This window comes from Gopherus flavomarginatus, chromosome 15, assembly GCF_025201925.1.
Source record: "Gopherus flavomarginatus isolate rGopFla2 chromosome 15, rGopFla2.mat.asm, whole genome shotgun sequence".
NCBI lineage: Eukaryota > Metazoa > Chordata > Testudines > Testudinidae > Gopherus > Gopherus flavomarginatus.
This window is the reverse complement of record NC_066631.1, coordinates 28565260-28585093: the sequence shown is the minus strand read 5'-3', so window position 1 is coordinate 28585093 and position 19834 is coordinate 28565260. Positions and strand designations below refer to the sequence as shown.

General features: G+C 45.7%; 1 protein-coding gene across 6 annotated transcripts in view; it reads left to right on the top strand.

Moving 5' to 3' along the window:
* Nucleotides 1-16085: 16085 nt before the first annotated feature.
* HECTD4 (HECT domain E3 ubiquitin protein ligase 4) overlaps nucleotides 16086-19834 on the top strand; it is a 109063-nt gene continuing 105314 nt past the window's right edge. For all 6 annotated transcript variants that reach the window (XM_050924253.1, XM_050924251.1, XM_050924254.1 and 3 more), the window contains exon 1: nucleotides 16086-16340. In XM_050924253.1, the coding sequence (XP_050780210.1) occupies nucleotides 16179-16340 (162 nt within the window). In that variant the 5' untranslated portion in view covers nucleotides 16086-16178. The remainder of the gene's footprint in view (nucleotides 16341-19834) is intronic.

Here is a 19834-nt window from a genome sequence, read left to right as displayed (position 1 = left end):
TTTTAACTCTTCCCTTTTCAGCTTGTTATTTCAGAAACCCCCATCACTAGGGTAACCTTGCTAATTCCACTCTCCCACTCAGGAGAAGTAATTTTTTGGATGAGTAAAATATAATTAATTATGTTTTTTCCCATCATCATCATCATGGTAAGGGTGAATGAGTAGTTTTGCACCTGGTAAATTTTTACCTAACAGTACTTTCAGCTGCAAAATCTAGCCTTTCCTAGTAAACCATAAACATTTATTCACTACACAGTAGTTCAATAAAGTACATGTTAAAGTTAATTCAACATAAATGACATTTTGCTAACACTACGCATTTTATACCCTGAGCTTTTACACCCTGTATGATCCTTGGTTGTAAGTAAATTCATAGACTTTTCACACTTGGAGGGTGCACATGGATGTGGCTAGAGAGCTGTTCTTTCATTTAAGGGGCACCTGGAATATTTTCCCCTGCCCCTTTTGAAAAACATTTTTTTCTTATTCCTTAACATTTATATTGTGCTAGCACCTAAAGATCATAGCTAGGTTAGGTCCCATTTTGCTATACAAGTCTATAATAAATGACAGACTCTGCTCCCAAAGAGCTTACAGACTAAAAGACAAGATATAACATGTGGATGATACAAACAAAAACTGGGCATGGAAGGGGAAATGGAGTAACAAATAAATATAACAGCTGTGATTACTCCTGCTCCTGACCAGGAGTAATCACAGCTCTGAACCTGACAAGCCATTCTCAGGTTTCATTTTTCTGTATTTATTTCACTACATTGTATGTATTTTAAATCTAAACGTCAAACATTCCAGGCCTTCAGCTTGTGATGGATCCTCTCTGGGAAGTATGAACTAAATTAAATTATGTTGAATTGTATGAATACTTCCTTAGACATTATGACTTTCTTGGCTCCAGATAGTCTTGAAAACATGTAATTTATTCTACTCTTGGATTGTGTCCTGTAATGAAACAAGACTCTTATCAGCATATTCTTTGGAAATTTGTACAGCAATTTGGTCACTTGGATGAAAAAGCCAGGATGCATCTATTTCTATTTCATGATTAGTTCTACTGTGTAATAGAGGAAAACGAACATTCTTACTTGTGAATAGCCGCCTCTTCATTGAAATTGCATTAAAACTGGTAATGGTGATCAGAATTATTCAGTGCAACAGAAAAATGCTGAGCTGCCTGAGAGCTAAAACTAGAGACCAGACAAACATATGTGCTAGGACTTTTTAAGTAGGAAAAGCAAATTACAGAAGAATCCTAGTGGTTAATCCATAAGTTTCTTGGGCTTCCCTTAGTGATACATTGGAAATAAACCTTTGTTCTAAAATACAAATGATATGAGCACACCAGACTATGTATGTTTTCCTTATTCTTTATTTTCATTTAATTCTGATAATTATAGAGTGACCAGATCCCGATTTTATAGGGACAGTCTCAATTTTGGGGTCTTTTTCTTATATAGGCTCCTATTACCCCCCACCCCAACCCCAATTTTTCACATTTGCTGTCTGGTCACCCTAGATAATTACCCAATCCGGTAAGATTTTATTGGTATGATGAGCTGTACAAGTGTTGCCAAAGTGACAGACCCCGCCAGTACTTATCAGAGGGAAGTACAAACAGGGCCGGCTCCAGCTTTTTTGGTGCCTCAAGTGGCGAAATGAAGAAAAAAACAAAAAAAAGATAAAGCCGCGATCAGCAGCACTTCTACGGCAGCTCTACTGCGCCGCTTCATTCTTTGGTGGCAATTCAGCAGCGGGTTCTTCCCTCCGAGAGGGACTGAGGGACCCACTGCCAAATTGCCGCCAAAGACTCGGATGTGCCGCCCCTTTCCATTGGCCGCCCCAAGCACCCGCTTCCTTTGCTGGTGCCTGGAGCCGGCCCTGGGTACAACCCAGTCAGAATGGATTTTCTTTTTATACGTAGGTACAACCCACCAAGGTTTTGGGGGTGTTGTCATTCTAAAGGCCAATCAACCAAGCTGTTTCTCCCATAATTTATATTTACAGTACTCAGAATTCCCAGCTGGAAGGAAAAAGGCAAAACAACATATTTTTTAAATAACAGCAGGAAAGAGGAAAGCCACAAAACAACTCGGTTCTTCTGTTCCTGCTTCCACGCAGGCTCTCCTCTTCTCACAACCAGGCAGCTGGTTTTACAGAGCTTCTTGGTTTAATTCAGCGATGGGCCAGTTCCAGCAAATCTGGGACACCTCTGCAAAACTATTTACCAGATCCTCCCAGCTGTAAGACCCAAGATTCAAAACAGTGACCTCCTCTAAGATGCAACCATACCATACCACACCCTGCTTTGCTCTGCCGCAGAGAGGTTCAGACCTACTAGGGCTTGGAAGAAGGCAACAAAGAATTCAGCAGTGGCATATGGGTTTGTTAGACTAACAGTGGATGAAGTTTTTCTGTTAAACTGAAGGAAGAGAACTGTGTGATGTTCTCTAGCTAGGGCCATGACAAACACCTTATCTATACTGGCATTTTCCTTAAAACCCCCCTTGCCACCACTTTGCCGCCACCAGTGGTAGCAAGAATGGGAGCATTAGTGTAGAGTAGACATGAGTATTTTTACCACTGTGTTTTGTACACCTGCCATGAGTAAGGTTTGATGACATGGTAAAAAAAAAAAATCCTGAATCCAATTTACTCTCATGCTCATGTCACTGCTATAACTGGTGGAGCTGAATTAGAGGTGGTTCAGCAGCAGGAAGTTTGAAGAAAAATGTAGACCTGGTTGGATATTTTGCAACTGAATATTTTTCGATCAGAAAATGCCTACTTGTCAAAAACAAAACATTCCGTGTTAATGTGCCAATTCAGATTAAATGTTTTATAATAAAACAAACAATAAGTTTTGATAAGGTTGAAATGGAAGGTTTCAAAATACCTTTTAGTTCAAAGATGGACTTTATATTATAAATTAGAATATAAAATATAAAATCAAATACAATACAAAATAAAAGTAACAAAAATATATATGTAATATTAAAAATAATATAATATTTAAGAAAAAGTCACAATCAAAATATTTTGATTGACCTGAAACATTTTTTCATCAAAATTTTGCCTAGTGAGAAATTTTGGCTGTTTGTTCTGATTCAAAATAATTTTTTTCCCAAAAAAATGTTGGAATGTCCCATGGATTAGAAATTCCAGTTCCTGACACATTGGCATTTTCCAAGGGAAAAAACATTGAGTTGCAAAAATTTTGACCAGATCTACATTTTTCTTAAAATGCCAGTCTAGACACGAGCAGAGGGGGAAAGGAGAGATGCTGATTTTTTTGAAGGCTCCAGCTTCTGGTACCACATACCACTCATTCAGCACAAAACTCCTTACACTCAAAACACACATAAGTGAAGCAAGCAAATGAAACAGAACACTAGTATTATAACTGGTCCTTGGTGGTGGGGACATCCTCCTGTTCCCCTAGGACCTCTGGCTGCAGGTTTGAAAGCTTGTTAGAACTTGTCCTGATTGAGCATCTGAGGCCTGGTTTACACTGCAGCGTTAAACCGATTTAACGTTGTACCCGTCCACACAAGGTCCTTTATATCGATATAAAGGGCTCTTTAAATCGGTTTCTGTAGTCTTCCCTGACGAGAGGAGTAGCGCTAAAATTATTATTACCATATCAGATTAGGGTTAATGTGGCCGCAAATCGATGGTATTGGCCTCCGGGCGGTATCCCACAGTGCACCATTGTGACCGCTCTGGACAGCGGTCTCAACTCTGATTCCCTGGCCAGGTAGACAGGAAAAGCCCCGCAAACTTTTGAATTTCATTTCCTGTTTGGCCAGCATGGAGGTCTGATCAGCATAGGTGAGCACGCAGAGCTCATCAGCACAGGTAACAATGCAGTCTCCTGACAATCGAAAAAGAGCTCCAGCATAGACCGCACCGGAGGTACTAGATCTGATCGCTATATGGGGAGAGGATTCTGTGCTAACAGAACTCCGTTCTAAACGACGAAATGAAAAAAATATTTAAAAAAATTTCCAAGGCTATGATGGAGAAAAGCCATACCAGGGACTCGGTGCAGTGCAGAGTGAAAGTTAAGGAGCTCAGACAAGCCTACCAGAAAACCAAAGAAGCAAACGGAAGGTCCGGGGCAGGACCAAAAAATGCCACTTCTACGCTGAGCTGCATGCAATTCTAGGGGGGTCCGCCACCACTATCCCACCCATCTGTGGATTCCGAGGCGGGGTTGGCAATCTCAGCCAAGCCTGAGGATTCTGTGGACGGGGAAGATGAGGAGGAGGAAGAGGAGGACGAGCTTGCAGAGAGCACACAGCACTCCGTTAGCCCCAACAGCCAGGAGCTTTTTCTCACCCAGATGGAATTACCCTCCCAGCCCTCCCAAGCCACTAGCCCAGACAGTGAAGCCATGGAAGCGACCTCTGGTGAGTGTACCTTTGTAAATATAAAACATGGTTTAAAAGCAAGTGTTTTTTAATGATTGATTTGCCCTGAGGACTTGGGATGCATTCGCGGCCAGTACAGTTATTGGAAAAGTTTGTTAACATGTCTGGGGATGGAGCGGAAATCCTCCAGGGACATCTCCATGAAGCGCTCCTGGAGGTACTCCAAAAGCCTTTGCAGAAGGTTTCTGGGCACGGCAGCCTTATTCCGTCCACCATGGTAGGACACTTTACCACGCCATGCATGTAGCAAGTAACCGGGTATCATTGCATGACAAAGCATAGCTGTGTATGGTCCCGGTGATTGCTGGTATTCAAGAAACATCCATTCTTTATCTCGCTGTGTTATCCTCAGGAGAGTGATATCGTTCATGGTAACCTGGTTGAAATTCAGGAATGTAAGTAAGGGGACAGAGATGGCCATTCCTACTGGGCTGTTTGCCTGTTGCTTAAAAGAAATCCTTCCTTGCATGCAGCCAAGCGGGGGGAGGTGAATAACTCTGAGCTTTTTCGCGTTTGGCTATCAGGGATCTTCTCTACTACCAGCCACTCGGTGCGGGGGGGGGGGGGAGGAGAGGGGTGTGATTAGCAGTGATCTTCCATGATACCAGCCATTTTAAAGCTATCATCCCACAGAATTGGAAGGGGGGGTGGCTTCTGCTGCTGCATGTTAACAGGAAAGAAGCATCACTGAACGGGATTTGCTTGGTATTTGGGAAAGGAGGGCACTGTGTATATGAAGGCTGCAGAAGCCGAAAGACAGTGGCTTACCATGGCCGCATGCAAGCTGAATTCTGATTCCCAGGCCTGTGTCTGTGAGATCTGTAACACCAGAGCCGCAGGCACTCAATATTAAGATGCAAAATGTGACCTTGTAGTGAAATCACATGTGCTATGTAAGGTGAATAGTGTTGTTCACTGTAAAAGAGTATAACCATTGTTCTGTAAAATGTATCTTTTTAAATACTTCTCTCCCTTTTTTCCCTCCCCCATGCAGCTGCACATTCTTCAAGTCTCCCTACTCCATCCCGAAGGCTATTTCAGAAAAGGTGGCGGAAAAAAAAGACGCGAGACGAAATGTTCTCGGAAATCACGGAAGTGACCCGCAATGAAAGAGCTCATCTGAATGAGTGGAAGGATGTGGTATCAAGTTACAGGAAAGATGCCAGTGAACGTGAGGACAGGAGGGACCAACGTGAGGATAGGAGGGACGCTCGAGATGAGAGGTGGCGGCAGGAAGATCAGAGGTGTAGGCAGGAAGATCAGTGGTGGCGGGATGCAACGCTGAGGCTGCTGTGTGATCAAACTGATATCCTCTGACGTCTGGTGGAGCTTCAGGAGGAGCAGCGGGGTCACAGAGTGCCGCTGCAGCCCCTGTGTAACCACCCTCACCACTCACCATATTCCATGTCTTCCTCACCCAGACGTGTAAGAACGCGTGGGGGAAGGCTTCGTGCACCCGCCCACTCCATCCCCGTGGACAGCCCAACCAAAAGGCTGTGATTACATTGAAATGTTTTTAGTAGCCTTTTCCTTCCCTCCTAACCTCCTCCCAAACCACACCCGGGCTACCTTGTCATTTCTCTCCCTCTTTTTATAATGACTTTTTAATAAAGAATACACGACTTTTAAAACGACAGTGACTTTATTTCCTTAAGCAAGCTGTAATCGAAGGGGGAGAGTGGGTTGCTTACAGGGAATGAGTCAATCAAGGGGGGGGGTTCATCAAAGGGAAACAAACACAACAGTTATACCATACCCTGGCCCCGTGATGAAACTCGTTTTCAAAGCTTCTCTGATGCGCACCGCTTCGTGGTGTGCTCTTTTAATTGCCCTGGTGTCTGGCTGTGCGTAATCAGTGGCCAGGTGATTTGCCTCAGCCTGCCACCCCGCCATAAAGGTCTCCCCCTTACTCTCACAGAGATTGTGGAGCACACAGCAAGCAGCAATAACAATGGGGATATCGGTTTGGCTGACGTCTGAGCGAGACAGTAATGTGCCTTTCAATGGCCAAATGCACATTCTACCACCATTCTGCACTTGCTCAGCCTGTAGTTGAACAGCTCTTGACCACTGTCCAGGCTGCCTGTGTATGGCTTCATGAGCCATGGCATTAAGGGGTAGGCTGGGTCCCCCAGGATAACGATAGGCATTTCAACATTCCCAACTGTTATTTTCTGGTCTGGGAAGTAATTCCCTTGCTGCAGCCATTTAAACAGAGTAGTGTTCCTGAAGACGCGAGCGTCATGAACCTTTCCTGGCCATCCCACGTGGGTGTTGGTGAAACATCCCTTGTGATCCACCAGTGCTTGCACCACCACTGAAAAGTACCCCTTGCCGTTTATGTAGTGGGTGCCCTGGTGCTCCAGTGCCAAGATAGGGATATGGGTTCCATCTATCGCCTCCCCACAGTTAGGGAATCCCATTGCAGCAAAGCCATTCACTATGATCTGCATGTTTCCCAGAGTCACAACCTTTCATAGCAGCAGCTTAATGATTGCTTTGGCTACTTGCATCACAGCAGCCCCCACAGTAGATTTTCCCACTCTAAATTGATTCCTGACTGACCGGCAGCTGTCTGGTATTGCAAGCTTCCAGAGGGCTATTGCCACTCGCTTCTCAACTGTGAGGGCTGCTCTCATCTTGGTATTATGGCGTTTCAGGGCAGAGGAAAGCAAGTCACAAAGTTCCATGAAAGTGCTCTTACGCATGCGAAAGTTTCGCAGCCACTGCGAATCATCCCACACCTGCAAAACTATGCGGTCCCACCAGTCTGTGCTTGTTTCCCGCGCCCAAAATCGGCGTTCAATGGCTAGAACCCGCCCCATTACCAGCAGGATCTCCAAAGCGCAGGGGCCCGCGGTTTGAGAGAATTCTGTGTCCATGTCCTCATCGCTCTCGTTGCTGTGCTGCCGTAACCGCCTCCTCATCCTCGCTTGGCTTTGCAGGTCCCGGTTCAGCATACACTGCACGAGAATGCGAGAGGTGTTTACAACATCCATGATTGCGGTATTGATCTGAGCAGGGTCCATGCTTGCTATGCTATGGCGTTTCCACAGTTCACTCAGGAAAAAAGGGCGCAAAACGGTTGTCTGCTGCTTTCACGGAGGAAGGAATGAGTGACGACATTTACCCAGAATCACCCACGACACTGTTTTTGCACCATCATGCATTGGGGTCTTAACCCAGAATTCCAGTGGGTGGGGGAGACTGCGGGAACTATGGAATAGCTACGGGATAGCTACCCACAGTGCAATGCTCCAGAAATAGACGCTAGCCTAGGACCATGGACGCACACCGTCAAATTAATGTGCTTAGTGTGGCCGCATGCACTCGACTTTTTACATAAGCCGGTTTTGTAAAACAGATTGTATAATCGGAATAATCCCGTAGTGTAGACGTACCCTGAGTGAACATAATGAGTCAGCCACAAACCCTGGCAGATCACTCCACCCTTCACCTGCAGGAGAGTTAGATAGGGAGTTAACATCCTGTTTGCCTGTTTTCAGGCAGTGTCTCTACACCCTGTCACAGTGGCATCATGAAATTGGCTAATAAGCCTAATTTTCTGCATGGTGCGGCGGATGTGACACTGCAATTTCCCATGAAATACAAATAACAACTAAAGCAGTCTCCGTCCTTTGCCATTTCAGATTATATCATGCAGAGAGATAAGCTTGTATTTAACAGGTGTTCAGGTTCAGAAAGCTTGGAGGAGTTTTAATGTATTTAGCTGATTTACCCTAATTTCTTAGGCATCAGAGAAGAAAGATCTCAAAACCATGACTTAGAGCTGATCTACACACAAAAATTGCACAAGTTTGAATGCAAAGACAAGGTGTTATCTAACAGATATAGTATTGCAATAATTGACATTCTAGATGTCTTCAATTTAGAACAAAAGATATCCATGAAGAACAAAGGTAATGATCCTAGAAAAATGGAGCGACTATCTTGTGCGAACAAGCATTGTAATTTTCTCCTGTCTGCAACACAGAGGCTTTTAGGCTTATGTCAATTAACATTTCCACCAATCTACAAGGATAATTAGAGAAATATGAATGTGAAAAACTGAATTATTTCTTGAGATATTAACAGAAGATCAGCATATGGTGCTGTTTTCTTTCCAATACATTTATATAACACTTAATGCAAAATAAGAACCAAATATGAACCCACAGATATGTCTAGTGGAAGGTTCACTTTGGATTTGTGCCCAAATTTTAAACCCTGCCTATAAGCAGACCTTTTTAGCATCTTACCAATGCATACCAGCATTGCTAAGTAGTCCTTTGCTTACTCCACAAGAGGAAGGAAACTGCAGATTTTGCAACATACATGGATTTAACCAAATAATATTTTCGCAATTGATTCCTGGAAACTGCAATTTATATCCCTCTCAGATCTCAACCAAGCTAGAATGGATCTTTAGAGCACAGACATGCAATGTTCACGCAATAAAGAAACCATGAAATGTCATATAATAGTGGCATGAGCAATAATAAGTATGAATAGAGTGCCTTCCCCTTGTTATAATTGTTTTTTATAATATCAGGCAGAATGTTGTGGCAGAATCTGCAGGATTTTTTTTTCATTCTACTGCACCAGTTTTACAGGAAGGCTACATTTTAAACTGCATCAAATAATAGTTATTTAAAATCTATCTATTTTGGGATATTAATAAGAAGTCTTTGGGGACATTAGAGATTTTGAAATTCATGCCACATTTTAAGGATCTGTTCATCTCCCAAGCACCCCTCCTCACCAACAGGTGGCATTTAAACACCACTTTCTTTAAAAGAGCCATTTTAGTTGAATTCTTGAATGTGAAAATTGCAGATGATAATAAAAAGGCAATGTTAAACACCTGCTTTCTCACAGGGTTACACTTGTAAAATGCTACCTTGCAATGCCACAGTTTTATTATAGCCCTAAAATATATTAGCTTCCAGTTCCTCTCACATTTAACTCTGTGTCAAATACACATTTCATTAAAATGTTTGCCAGGAAGATCGTTCATTATTAAAGTTTTTTATAATAAACTGTTCTCGCTTCTTTTAATATCTCTTTCTGTCTTTGTTCCTCTTTCTTAGACATACCTTGTTATCAAACAGAGTTACCCAGAGATTATCATTACTAAATCCAAATGAAAGAGATGTTACATTTTTTCTCACTGCAGTTATGTGAGAGAAGTTTGAAACTATTTTTTTCACTATTAACTTTGTCCCTTCTTCCTTGTTAAATACTGATTTACCCACCCTCTATGTTTTGAATGGAGCAAAAATTGACAAGGCTGTATTTGTTTAATTTGTTGAACAGTTGCTTCAATTCATGTGATATCTTATTATGAAAACACAGCCTTTCTTGAGCATCGGTGTTATTAATGATGGCAGTATGCTCTATGAATAGTATTTACTAGGTACCTACTGTTGAAGAGCAAGGAGGTAGAGCACTAAACATCATTTACTTCAGCTCAGACAAAATAGCAACTATTGCTTTTCTTTTTAATACCACAATGGTACATTTAAAAACAAAAACACTAAGAATCCAAAGTATTAACAATTTTAAGGTAAATGAAACAGGAGGCCTCGACAATGTTCCTTTAAAGGAAGTTATAAAATAAGCAAAGAGTGAGTTTCAGGTGAGTGCAGGGAGGTTCCATATTCAGCTCACCAGAGTGTGCTGCTGCCAGTGAGCCATGAAGATGATGTGCATGCCATACACACTACACATCCACTTATGGGACTGGGGACTCTGCCGCTTAGCTAACTTCATTCCAGAATCTGGCTACTGGGGCAGACACAACTACAACTAAAGAAACTCCAAGAGACATTTTTTTTTCTGAGGTTCTTTTATGGAAATAAAGATAAAGCAGGCAGGTGGAAGACCAAGCAGATCAGAAACAATGAAAGCTGTAAAATCATTCTGACTTTTTGCACAAGTCTACTACTAGATTTTGGTGAATCCCACCTAATATTTGAAGTTCTATTGCGCTCATCAATGGAAGTAGTTGAAATATCAGGTTTCATCATGATCCGCTGAGGGCATTACACTAGTCACTCCTTTCGCAATGGGGCTGGAAAGGAATTTTTCCCTCACTGCCACATTGGCCAAGATGAGCTACTGGTTTTCGTTTTCCTCACAGCAGGTTGGGGGTTTAGTGGTGGGCAAAGAATGAAAGGGAGGGTTAGGCTATGATGTCACAACTCATTATGTAAGTTTTGGGCAGATGTTCAGTGTAGGGAATTGATATGGTGATCAGATAAAATTGATTGGAAAAGGTTTTAAAGGAGGTATTCTTTAAAGGAACAGAAATGGGGTGGGTGGATTCAAGGCTCCCAACAGGGAGCCAATGCCCCGTCCTGTATAGTCCCCCTTAACCCTCCTTCAAGGTAGGGATGGCAGGGTCCCAGGAGTGGACCAGCTGGGAACCAGGATGGGTAAGGAGGAAGTCTGCAAGCAGCCCCCTAAGTATGTATAAATGATTATGAAATTACTTGCACTGTACAATTTTATCTGCCAAATACTCCCAGACATTTAAGAATAAGTTATAGCCTAATTAAACCACATCCAGTGTCTTCTGTCCTTCACATGGCATAGCTAGACAATGATACTTACGTAAAATAATCCCTCTTCCCACCCCATCTAGGAATGGGAGACAGCTAGGATATCAGAACACAAGAAGAACATAATCTTAAATTTACTAATTATTTAGTATTAATTTGCACTTAGGCAGAGCTGCACTAACAAAGGATAAATTACCCGCACTTACTGCTATATATTAATTCAATAACTGATAGTTAACTAGATAGCTCTACGCACATTGTATTAAACCAAACTCTCCACAAAGATCAAATATATAATGATGAATAGCAACAACCCCTAGTGTTCATGTGGCAAAGTACTGTGTCAAATTTCAGTAAAGGGGATTTTTAAAATTGCTGCTCTGTACAGGGTTGCCAATTTTCATTGGACGTATTCCTGGAGGTTTCATCACATGACATAATCTTTAATTAAAGATTAATCTTTAATTCCTGGAGACTCCAGCACAATCCGAGGGGGTTGGCAACCCTAGCACTGTCTCCCATTTACAGTTCAATGGCTTTTTACTGCCCAAAGTGCAGGTCAGATTACGTACCTCTTGCAGAGATACACAACATCAGGTTATCTGGAGACTGGCCCACTGTAGGGATGGAAATCTGGAGCCTGAGCAGCTGCTGATCTGGAAGCTTGGAGCTGTGAAGTCTCTATAGAGTGCTGTGAGAACCTGTCTGCTTGTCCCCAGTCAAATGTGAAGACAGTGCAGGGGAACCAGCTGTTATAGAATGTGGCTGGCTAGTTTTTCCATGGCTTGGGCTGCTGTGATCATATCAGGCCCATATGCAAGTACCTCCCAGTCAGCTTCTGGAGACAATGTAATGCCTAGGGCCTAATTTTCAAGACAACTAATGGATCAAGCCCCAGCTACATCAAAGAACACATTTCAATATATAAAACACAGTGACAGAGGAGCACCTCTGGCAAAATGCAGATCACAAGGCACAGAATGAAGCCTGTGAGAGCTGGGGACAAAGAATTTTCAGTCTAGGGGATCCAGCTACAGAACAGTCATCCAGAAGTTATCAGGCAAATTGGTCTGGCCAGTTTTGGGAAACATTGTAAAAGCTTCCTTTTAAAGAAAGCTTTCCCACTATAAGTGATGCTCACAATACAAACATCCTCCTCTATTCTCATTCCCAACCCCCACCAAAAAAAATTATGTATGTAAATGATACCGCAAGCAGAATTTAGATCCCAAGAAGTGGGACATGCCAGAAACTCCATGAAGTCTGTTAGGAACTTTGCTACTGCTATGGAAAGCACTCAGATACTAACATGATGGGTGGAAGCGTATGCAGGTAAGCTAGATAGGTAGTCATCATTAGTTCTTCCAATGTTACTTCCACTACAATATACAAATACTTATTTTTATGATCCCTTCCTTTGTTCCTATCTTATAGAAATTAATTAAAAAAGTAAAACTCCCATATCTGGTTACAAAACACTTGGCCCAGTTACTATTTTGTAACCAAACACTGTGAATTAAACTAACCTCAGCAGCTTCTCTATTTCTCCAGGGAGATGCTGTTGGAGCAGCTTGTTTAATCAGCCAGGATGCAGTTGCCAGCCCCCAACTGCCATAGAGTCTTCCAACCACAACATTCCACCACTTCCAACTATATGAAGTGCTCCAGAGTAGCGACCAGGTGGCCTAATGGATACATTCCACTATGGTCACTGTTTTCTGTGTTTTGCATTGATCAAATATACAACTACCTTCTACGAATCTATGAACTACTATTCCTAATTGTCACTAAACCTTCTTATTCCAACATTCCATACTTTTCCCTTTTAAAAAGACCCCCTGAATGACAATTCATTCTCAACTACCACAAAACCTTCCAGTTCCAACTTTCTGCATGTGCAGTGCAAAGGAAAAGAAAATTCCTTTGTATATCAACACATTTCTCCCACAGCAGCTTCTTCTACTCCCTTATCTTGAGCAGATATGTGGCAGTGGTGTGATCTGAAATTCTGTATTTTTTTTACACAGTCAGTGTCCAACTGTTGGATTGAATCTGTACACTCCACATACTCTTTACAGAGCTCAAGGACAAGCTGTATTCAAACCCGGTGGTGTGTGTAATGTAATAGTGTATACCATCCCCCAGCTTCAACGCTGAACTCATAGGTATAGAGTGGTTTTATTGTGTGCTGAGTGAGAAAAGCTGATAATTTAAGTGGAGAGAGGCCTGTAATTCTGAAGCCCACTCCTCAGGTGTATATATACACAGCAGAACCTCACTAATTTGTACTATGCTAATCTGAAATATGACAATTCCCATACAAAACTCAGCGGTCTCCCTCATCTCTCAGCAAAGATTTAATACATGATAGAGATGTGAATAAGTCTCATATTACTATGGGGGTCAAGATTTTTGAAAAAATAAAACACTACAGAACATTTACTATGATGCAAGCAAAAGTATACTTACAATCATGGCTGTACATATGCATATCTGTGCTGACATCTGCACATCTGCCTCTGAACTTTTTGGTGTGCATGTGTGCACACTGGTCTCTGAACTTGCATTGGCAGAGGGTTGAAGCAGTTAAGGGTGGGATTTGGTGGGAGCCTGATTTTTTTTTTTAAAGCTGTATTGGTTATATGACAGGTAATAAAATGATGTTCGGCAGGGTAAAAGGAAGAAGTGCTTCACCCTGGGTCAGTTTTTACTTTGAATTCACTATATCCTTCTGTTTTTAAATGTATATCAAAACTGCCAGTGCCCTTTGGTGTGGAAACCGTATAGGAATAAAATCGAAATAAATCAGATAAATGTGTCTGTCTGCACGTGCGTGTGCCGAGGACCCTAGGTGTCCTATAATAAGGTGCTAGAGCTGGGAGGCTATAGGAAGAAGGGGAAAGAGAGTCAAGGCGAAGGGAGGTAGAACTAAGGGGGAGGCAGGAAGCTTAGTGTGTGTGTGGGGGGGAGTCACAGGCACAGAGCCAAGGTGGGGAGGAATAAATGGGATCCAGACTTGTAGGGGCAGGGAGCCCGTGGGTGGGGGGCACAAGGGTGGCGCAAGCTGGGAGTGCTGTGGGGGGAGGAGGGAAACAAAGTGGAGCAGGCAGGGCGCTGGGGGGTGGGTAGAGTGGGGCAGGCGGGAGCGGAACGGGATAAGCGGGGAGCGGGGGGGGGGGGAACGGAGTGGGGCAGGCGGGAGCTGAACGAGACAAGCCGGGGGGTGGGTGCAGTGGGGCAGGCGGGAGCTGAACGGGACAAGCGGGGAGCCGGGGGGTGGGTGCAGTGAGGCAGGCGGGAGCTGAACGGGACAAGCGGGGAGCCGGGGGGTGGGTGCAGTGGGGCAGGCGGGAGCTGAAAGGGATAAGCGGGGAGCCGGGGGGGGGGAGCGGAGTGGGGCAGGCGGGAGCTGAACGGGACGAGCCGGGGGGTGGGTGCAGTGGGGCAGGCGGGAGCTGAACGGGACAAGCGGGGAGCCGGGGGGTGGGTGCAGTGGGGCAGGCGGGAGCTGAACGGGACAAGCGGGGAGCCGGGGGGTGGATGCAGTGGAGCAGGCGGGAGCGGAACGGGACGAGCCGGGGGGTGGGTGCAGTGGGGCAGGCGGGAGCGGAACGGGACGAGCCGGGGGGTGGGTGCAGTGGGGCAGGCGGGAGCGGAACGGGACGAGCCGGGGGCTGGGTGCAGTGGGGCAGGCGGGAGCGGAACGGGACGAGCCGGGGGCTGGGTGCAGTGGGGCAGGCGGGAGCGGAACGGGACGAGCCGGGGGCTGGGTGCAGTGGGGCAGGCGGGAGCGGAACGGGACGAGCCGGGGGGTGGGTGCAGTGGGGCAGGCGGGAGCGGAACGGGACGAGCCGGGGGGTGGGTGCAGTGGGGCAGGCGGGAGCGGAACGGGACGAGCCGGGGGCTGGGTGCAGTGGGGCAGGCGGGAGCGGAACGGGACGAGCCGGGGGCTGGGTGCAGTGGGGCAGGCGGGAGCGGAACGGGACGAGCCGGGGGCTGGGTGCAGTGGGGCAGGCGGGAGCGGAACGGGACGAGCCGGGGGGTGGGTGCAGTGGAGCAGGCGGGAGCGGAACGGGACGAGCCGGGGGCTGGGTGCAGTGGGGCAGGCGGGAACGGGACGGGACAAGCGGGGAGCCGGGGGTGGGTGCAGTGGGGCAGGCGGGAGCGGAACGGGATAAGCGGGGAGCCGGGGGGTGGGTGCAGTGGGGCAGGCGGGAGCGGAACGGGACAAGCCGGGGGGTGGGTGCAGTGGGGCAGGCGGGAGCGGAACGGGACAAGCGGGGAGCCGGGGGGGTGGGTGCAGTGGGGCAGGCGGGAGCTGAACGGGACAAGCGGGGAGCCGGGGGGTGGGTGCAGTGGGGCAGGCGGGAGCGGAACGGGATAAGCGGGGAGCCGGGGGGTGGGTGCAGTGTGGCAGGCGGGAGCGGAACGGGATAAGCGGGGAGCCGGGGGGTGGGTGCAGTGGGGCAGGCGGGAGCGGAACGAGACAAGCGGGGAGCCGGGGGGGGGGTGCAGTGGGGCAGGCGGGAGCGGAACGGGACAAGCCGGGGTGTGGGTGCAGTGGGGCAGGCGGGAGCGGAACGGGACAAGCGGGGAGCCGGGGGGGGGTGCAGTGGGGCAGGCGGGAGCGGAACGGGACGAGCCGGGGGGGGGGTGCAGTGGGACAGGCGGGAGCGGAACGGGACAAGCGGGGAGCCGGGGGGTGGGTGCAGTGGGGCAGGCGGGGAGCCCCAGGAGGGGCAGAGCTGTGGAGCCAGCCGGGAGGGGAGGATGAGGGGGGGGGGTTACCTGCCAGGCGGAGAAAGGCAAAGCAGACGGATCGCTTCACGCCTGAGGGGGGAGCTGTCGGGGGCGGGGCCTCGGCCGGGGGCGGGGCGCTGGGGAGCCGCGGGGGGAGGGTGTATTGTTCCCGGCGCGGGGCATGCCGGGCCCGCCGCAGCCCGCAACATGGCGTTGTGCTGTCACCTGTGTGTGTGAGGAGGGGAGCAGGAGCTGGACGCTGCGCCCCAGGCACGGCCGCTGCTAGAGATCCCGGCCCCGCTCTTCCCGCTGACAGCCCCCGGCCCCGCTCCCCCTCAGGGACCCTTTCCCTTCCCATCTCCCCCCGCCATGGGGGGGTAGCGGGGCCCGCCTCACTTCTGCCCCAGGGTCGCGCGGTGCCAGCCCCATGGGGTCCCCGGCGGCGGCCGCGGCTGCGGACTCGGCCCAGTGGCTCTCGGTGAAGGAGGAGACCATCTTCCTACACGACGGGCTGATCCGGGTCACCGACCTGGCCGAGCTGCCCAGCGAGATCATCGGCGTGGCCGAGCCCGGGGACACCGAGCTGGAGGTGAGCCCCCTCCCCCGCCACACACCCTGCCGGGAGGGGGGCTGCTCCGTGGGGTGTCAGGGTGTGTAGGGCGGTGAGGAAGAGGAGAAGGATGCTCAGCGAGGGCTTGGGGGGCTGGGCGAGGATGGAGGTGGTGGGAATCAAGGTGAGGAGGGTGGTGATAATGAGGGGAAGGGATGACACACAGAGGGTGGAGGTTTGGGGAGGCTGGGATGAATTATGGTGGATGCAAGCAGGTGATGGATGATTTTGGGGGGTACTGAATCCAGAGATCGAAGTGGTTCAGGGTATTAATCAACCCCTACCTAATGGTGATGGGGCTAGAGAGGGAATGAAGATGGAGGGTGAAGGATTGAAGCAAAATCTCCTTGTTTGAAATCCGTAAGGTTAGAAAAAAAATCTGTGTATTCTAGAACAGCCTTTGATGTATTGATTTTATCCTTATTTTAATTGTTGTTTTTGTATAGTTAGCAATTAAATCTATTGCCTTAGTGCAGAGCATCTGGGATACTTGGGTATCTAGGTGCAGTATTTAGGCTGTTGTAATGATTATTATTAAAAAGCAAGGCGAACAGCTGGGTTATTCATCACAGCTTCTGCCCCTCCCACAAATGTTGGTAGCTCTGGTGGAAGGCGAATTGTGCAGCTGTGTGTATTTGTGTATTCTGTAAAATATGCATCTTTTTTTTTTTAGTGGTGTTTCCTGTGACTCTGTGTAGATTGCATCTATTTGATACACTGCATCTTTTGCTGTATATCTCTCTTCTCCTCCTCCCTCTATCACCCCCACCCTCTCTCCCTGGCAGTGTAGCTTGCAATGACACAGGGTCTTTGTCAGAGAAGCAGAGTGGTGTTATCTAAGTGGGGATGGTTCAGCAGCTTTATCTGTGTATTGTGTTAGGTCAAAGGCATGTATTTAGGCCACAACCCCTTTAGTGAGGGTTTGGCAGCATACCAAGGTGTTGCCAAGAACCCACAAGCCACAGCAAGTGCAGAAGCCTGCAGTCTTGACAAAATCACTGCTAGATTCTGGTGACAAGAAGCTAAATTTGCTGTTTATGAAAACTTCCTCCAGCTTTTATCTAAAAAAGGAAGGTTACTATTATTATTTATTTTATTATTATTATTATTTTTCTGACTCTGACTCTTTCCTCTCTGTGAGATGTCATTGGGGGTGGGTCTAGGGGCACTGACCGGTTGTCATGAAATGGTTATTGCACAAGTCACCCACCATAAAAGGCTCTTCCTATTTGTGTGATATTTTCTGTTTGTTTATTTTTTATATCTCTATGTAAATGGCATGACTCCTCTCTTGTGATCTGAATCCACTCTAATGTTCAATGAAACTTGTATTCAGAAATTGATTTAAACCTCACTATATACTTGTGGAAGCAGTAGTGAGCAAATCATCTACTTACTGTACTAGAATGTCGCATGGGCATGCTTAGATCTCTAGTCTGCTTGTTCCCTCATACAGTAGTAAAGGATTCCTATTTTTTTCTTTGATACGCTCTTATTTTCATGATTTTACAAATTAGACCAGAAACTTTCTCCAAAATGAAACTTGACATGAAGCGCCTTAGTATTGGAGCCATATATGTCTCTCAAACTTCAAATAACCTGCCCTAAAATTATTAGTGGGGGAGAAGTGGAGCAGAGCAGGAAATGAAGTTTAAGGCTATCCTGTGTTTTATTACAGTTGTGTAAGGGGCTGTAAGCACGGTGTGGGTATGATTTAAAACAACAAAAAAAAAACCCTCTGAAATAGGAAGGCTAGAGTTTGAGTGCTATGTGTGCTTTTAGTATGAAACCTTATAAATAGCAGTCTGCTATGATACCTTTGCTTGTTTAATTTGTAATCTTGAATTGGGGAGCGCTGAGACACCGATACACCTCTACCCCAATATAACGCGACCCAGTATAACACGAATTTGGATATAATGCAGTAAAGCGGTGCTCCCGGTGGGGCACAGGGCTGCGCACTCTGGTGGAGGAAAGCAAGTTCGATATAACGCAGTTTCACCTATAACGCGGTAAGATTTTTGGCGCTTGAGGGCAGTGTTATATCAGGGTAGAGGTGTATTTTGTGACACTGAAAATAGTAGAAGACCTTAAAATGAAAAGATACCTTATTTTTAAAAATTGGATTAGTATAGTATGCAGACTTAAATGCTTCTGGCATTGGGGTGTGCAGAATTTTGATCAGCTGAGATTTAAGTGACTAGTAAAAATGTTCTGTACCTACCTACTACAAATTTTCAGTATTTTGCATACAAATTCTTCTGTGCATTTAATATATAACTCTTATCCTTCCCTGGTAAACTGTACTGGATTTGTTCCAATAGTGACTGTATTAAAAATATTTTGATGCATGGCTATATGTTCATCCAGTAAATTGAGCCATTGCTATTCTGATTTGATGCATAATAAACAAATTTCAACTGTCCAAATACTCATCTGTTGTGAGATGATTGGGGATAGGGAAGATATATTGTTGTTGCTTTGATTAATTAACTTTTATATATACTTTTAAACTTGGCAAAAAGGGCACTCAACTCTGGATGGAAGCTTGTTTGGTAGGTAGTCTTTACATCTAAAACGATTATATAAACGAATGGATATCCCTAATTCTAGGACTCTCTCTGCATTTACCTGAGAGAGAATAACATCCAAAGAAGTTACTTTGATTTTTTTCTGTATGTTTATTTGTAGTTCTTTAAAGTCTCATTCTCTTTTAAAATAAATGTAACAAGAACAAAAAAACCTTGACATAACACTAAGATTTTGACAAATTGAAAATAAACAGGATATTTAAAGTTTAAACCTGACACTCCCACTCCTGTAAGATTTTGTTGGGGTTTTTAAATGGAAGGTTATGAAATCTTTACACTCACAAGGAGAAAATATGTTCTTGCAGCAGTGGTGCTGGTGCTGGGGGTGCTGCTGTACCCCCTGGCTTGAAGTAGTAATAACAAACACCAAATACATGGTTTCCATCATCAGCAACCCCGTTATAAAAATTGTTCCAGCATTCCTGCCTTGCAGTATCCTTTAAAGATTAATTTCCAAATTTCAGTGTTTCATTAAATAAGCAGTCTTTTAAACTTGTATATCTGTGCACATGCAAAATAAATATATGTACTATAAAAAGTCTGTACTTTCAGTGAAAAATGAAACACAAAAAAAGCTGCTGTAGTGATCAGTATTGACAATGAAGTCCTCTGCCAACAGAATATATACAACATTTAGTCATTGTACAAGCTTCCCCACTAATATTCCTCAACCCTGATGTATCGGGCTGAGAGTTTCAAGGTATATTCAGTCCTTGGCTTCTCTGAGACTAAGAAGGGTGCCAGCAATGGAGATTGTTAGTTTCAGTCAAAGCCCCAGTGCACAAGTGATGACATTACAATGTTTTTTCATATAGCCCATCAAATGGTAATACATTTTTGTTCTGTGCTATGTAGGTTGGATTCAAACCAGTCAGTGACTTA